This window comes from Heloderma suspectum, chromosome 1 (assembly GCF_057233095.1).
Source record: "Heloderma suspectum isolate Gila_16-S chromosome 1, 16-S_ref, whole genome shotgun sequence".
Classification (NCBI taxonomy): Eukaryota; Metazoa; Chordata; class Lepidosauria; order Squamata; family Helodermatidae; genus Heloderma; species Heloderma suspectum.
Genome location: NC_139458.1, coordinates 371,503,239 through 371,507,589, shown reverse-complemented (window position 1 = coordinate 371,507,589; position 4,351 = coordinate 371,503,239). Strand labels below are relative to the sequence as shown.

General features: G+C 43.4%; 1 protein-coding gene across 18 annotated transcripts in view; it reads right to left on the bottom strand.

The window, feature by feature from the left end:
- SDCCAG8 (SHH signaling and ciliogenesis regulator SDCCAG8) overlaps positions 1-4,351 on the bottom strand; it is a 175,608-nt gene that overhangs the window by 45,814 nt on the left and 125,443 nt on the right. For 2 of the 18 annotated variants that reach the window (XM_084828229.1, XM_084828238.1), the window contains one exon: positions 2,102-2,190. The exons of the other annotated variants lie outside the window; for them this stretch is intronic. In XM_084828229.1, the coding sequence (XP_084684355.1) occupies positions 2,187-2,190 (4 nt within the window). In that variant the 3' untranslated portion in view covers positions 2,102-2,186. Of the gene's footprint in view, positions 1-2,101; positions 2,191-4,351 lie in introns of those variants that run through there. 18 annotated transcript variants of the gene reach the window in all.

Sequence of the window (4,351 nt, the reverse complement as noted above, 5' to 3'; positions counted from 1 at the left end):
AAAAGAAGCAGAATTAACTCAAGTAAACAGTAAAATCAGATCTGCAGTACTTCTAAAAACAAAAAAGACTTATTCCTAAAATTTATATCCCACTTTTCAAATGGCCAATTAGTATGCCCAGGGTGGCTTACAAAAGAGTAAAAAGTACAAATATTACAAAACAGATAAAGCAACAGCAAAGGATAAAAACTCTAGTCAATAAAAACTTACAGCAGCTTGAAAGTATTAAAAACTTTAAAAGTCAGAAGTGGTGCCACGTCGGAGGAGGCCCTGGGCATGGCCCCTTCAAGGTGCCCCCAAGGCACCCTGGCCACTCCCCCCTTCACACACTCCCACTTTCTCCCACTGCCCCCGACACACACACACACACACACACACATATACACACACACACACACACTGCTTTTCTGCTCCACTGCTTCCCCCCTCCCCCATATCACCCTGGTTGTTCCACTCTGCCCCCCCTGCCCTTACCAGCTTTGCTCTCCACCCCCCACATTTATCAGTCAGTGGCACAAAGGTGTCTCTTTGCCTTAAAAAAAAACGACACCATTTACAAGGCACAGGGTTGGGTGGCCAGGTACACTACATGCCAAAGCACTGGCCAAGGCTCCAGGCACACCCACCACCTTCATTTCCTCAAAGTGCCTCTGGGCCTGGTTGCTCAATCCAGTCCCCTGTAAATGAAGGAATGCTGTTGCCAGTATGCCCATGTCACATACTGACTCCCAGCCTGTTTCCCACCACAGCACTAGTCCCCCATCACCAGCCACTATCTCTGGTGGGCATCTGGGAATTCTCCAGGCTTCAGGGCTTGTGGACTCATGCCCTAAAATCTGGCCTTAACAGTGCCACTATTAAAAGTCAGCAATATTTAAAAGCATGGTAAACAAAAAAATGTCTTTGCTTGATAGTAAAATGTTAGCAAAGTAGGTGCAAGGTGAGCCTCCCTTGGGAGGGCATTCCACTGCCAAAAAGGATATCTCTATGGTTGCCATCCACCTTACCACTGATGGTGCAGGCACCCAGAGAAGAACATCAAATGCCCATCTCAGTGCACAGGCAGATTAATAAGGAAAATAAAAATGGTATTTGCTTGGTAGCAAAATGTTAGGGCTTTAAAGATGTGCAAAAGCTCTTTGAATTAAGCCTGGAAGTGAACACTAGGGATGTTAGAGAAATCCGCTGCGGATTCAAATGAGGCCGGATTCTTTGGAATCCGGCCTCAGGAATCTGCGGCAGATCGGCACCACTTACCTCCGCTCCAGGAGGATTGGAGGAGGAACGGCACTCAGCTGCTCCTTCCACCAGAGCCGTTCACCTCCTTGGCGCCAATCGCCATTTCTCTTTCTTTTAAAGGCGATCGGCAGTATGTGCCCATAGACATGTACGCAAAATAGAGCTGTGAATCTTGCGTATAAGTCTATGTGTCCATAGGCTTATACACAAGATTCACGGATCTATTTGCATATAAGTCTATGGTCACATCCTGCCGATCGCCATTTAAAAAAAGAAAAAGAAATGGCGATCAGCGTGGAGGAGGCGAATGGCTTTGACCGGCAAGGTAAGCGGCCCTATAGCCGGTGCAGCTCTGCGGACTCCTCGCGGAGCGGAGCCACTCCGGAGGATTCTGGGGGGGAGGGGAGGAACAGATCTCCTCCCCCCACCACAGATTCCCCACCGGAACAGACAGTGGGGAATCCGTACACCCCTAGTGAAGAGTGAGCTGAGAATGTTGTTTCAAAAGAGTGCAATGTGATCTCACATCCTCGTTATCATTAACAGTGTAGTAGTAGTATTTTGAACTAATTGGAGTTTCTGGACTGTCTTCAAAGGCAGCCCCCATGTACAGTACATTGCAGTAATCCAACCTTAAAGTTTCCAGGGTATGGATTACTGTGGCTAGGCTGTCTCTGCCCAGGAGAGGCTGCAGTTGGTATATCAGCCTTAGCTGATAAAAGGCACTCTGTACCACTGAGACCACTTAAGCCTTTAGTCACAATGATGGATCTGAGTACCCTCAAACTGCGTACCTGATCCTTCTGTGAGCTGGTTGAACACCATCTTCCTGAGCAGATGAACCAGCCACCAACACCACCTCTGTCTTGTTGGGATTTAACTTCAATGTATTAACCCTCATCCAGTCCATTACTGCTTCCAGACACTAGTTCAGCACTTGCTCTGCCTCACCTGATGGATATGAAAGAGAGATAAAGCTGGATGTTGTCAGTATATTGGTGGCACTATACTCCAAACTTCCTGATGATCTCACTTAGTAGTTTCATGCAGATTTTGAAGGGGGGGAGGAGCACATAGCACAAGTATCATAGGGCTGAAGTAAAGTCCCTACAAGAGCAAGCTAAAGGTTCTGCTCTAAGGTGGAACAGAACCACTGAAACACCATGTCTGCAATCCCCAACTCAGAAAGTCTATCCAGAAGGATATTATAGTCAATGGTACTGAAAGCCAGTGAGAGGTCAAGGATGAACAGGCATTAGGACCTGTAAAAAAAGGTGTTGGGAGTCTCACTGTTGTTCTTTACTCGCTCCTGTCCACCACACAGTAAATCTCACAACACAATCCTATGCATATTTTCTTGGAGGTAAGCCCCACTGTGTTCACTGGGGTTTACTCCCAGGTCAGCTTGTACAGAACTGCATCTTCACAGCATTTAAGACATTATTGATTACCAAATACAGAATATTTGCATAACATCCTCTGAATTATATATGCTTGCATAAACTACAGATTTGCCCACAAGTTACATGTAAACAAGAGGTGTTTTTTCCCCCAGGCCACTGCTCACATGGATCTCATGGACAAAAGCAGCTCTTTAACCATGTGTGCACTTGCACACCCTTTATTATGAACATGTATTTTTACTGAAAGTGGTTTCAAAATACAAATGGCAATGTTAGAAGATGCCCCCAGTTCAAACCTCATAAGACAAGGGGGGAGGGGGAGAAACATGGACAACAAAAACAATATAACCATAACCTAACCTTTACCTAAAGGTGGTTATCGTGTATTAATATAGAGGTCTATAAACAGAGTAAGATTGACTGAAGAAGAGGTGCCACTGGAAACAAATGACTACTTAACTCTAGTAATTATACTGCTGCAACAGCTTTACAGATTAATAAGGGGCTTCTGTTTCATGGGTCCCATATCAGCAAGTTCCACAAACAATATAAATACTTTTACAGTCTTCGTTTAAAAACAGCAACTGTAAGCATTACAGTTGAAAGTGTAATTACTACATTGCATTTGACCAACAACTTGCAGACAACAGGCATTCGGCTGCCCTATTTTAATAAGCCTTCCAAGTTAGCTCAGCAGAGAAATGGAATGGTTTCACAGGGCAAACCTCAATTATTGTTTGTACATAGATAATCACAACTATTTCTTTGATAAGGACCCCATGAAATACTGTCCTTAACCTTTCTTAAAATAAAATATAAACAATCTCTTTCCTATTTTCCATTGCAGATTTCCTAAACCAAGGTCAATGGCTTTTGGTGACTTTCCAAACCAATAGCAATGAATTAATTGCTTCCATTAATGGTTCAATACAAATAGTAAAAACTGATGGGAATTTTTAGGCCTGAACATTCTTCATTTAAAATCCAGCAATTGCCATGGTCAATTAAGTGAACAATGTTGATTCCTATATAGCATGATATATCTAGACAATACAGTCCTGATCTGGTATCACTAGATAAATCTGCCTTGAATTTCATTTATTTATTTATTTAAAATATTTCTTGGACGCCTTTCAAGGCAGATACCCTCCCATTATTATTTTATGTAATAAAATACATAAAAACAGTTAAACTATTAAAAGTGATAAAAACATAAAAACAATACAAACAACAATATAAGCCAACAATAAAACCAGCAACAATGTTAACAGAAGTAACAGCAACAATAGCAGTCATATCAAGAGAAGGCCATGGCAAAATAATATGTTTTCAAGGCCTTCTTAAAAGTCTGCAATGATGGAGCATGGCGGACTGCCGGTGAAAGCTTGTTCCAAAGGTGTAGGCCCACTGCAGAGAAAGCCCTTTCATGCGTGGTCACCCACTTAACTGCTCTCACAGGTGGGCAAATGAGAAGGGCCTCTCTTTCTGATCTTAAAGTGCGGACAGGCTGATATAGGTGAAGGCGGTCCTTCAAGTAACTTGGTCCCAAGCTGTTTAAGGCTTTAAAGTTCAAAACCAGCACTTTGAATTGTGCTCGGAAACATACCTGCAACCAGTGCAGCTGGCGCAGTATAGGTGTTTTGTAATCGAATCGCGTCGCCCCCACCAATACTCGGGTGGCTGCATTCTGCAGAAGCTGGAGTTTCTGA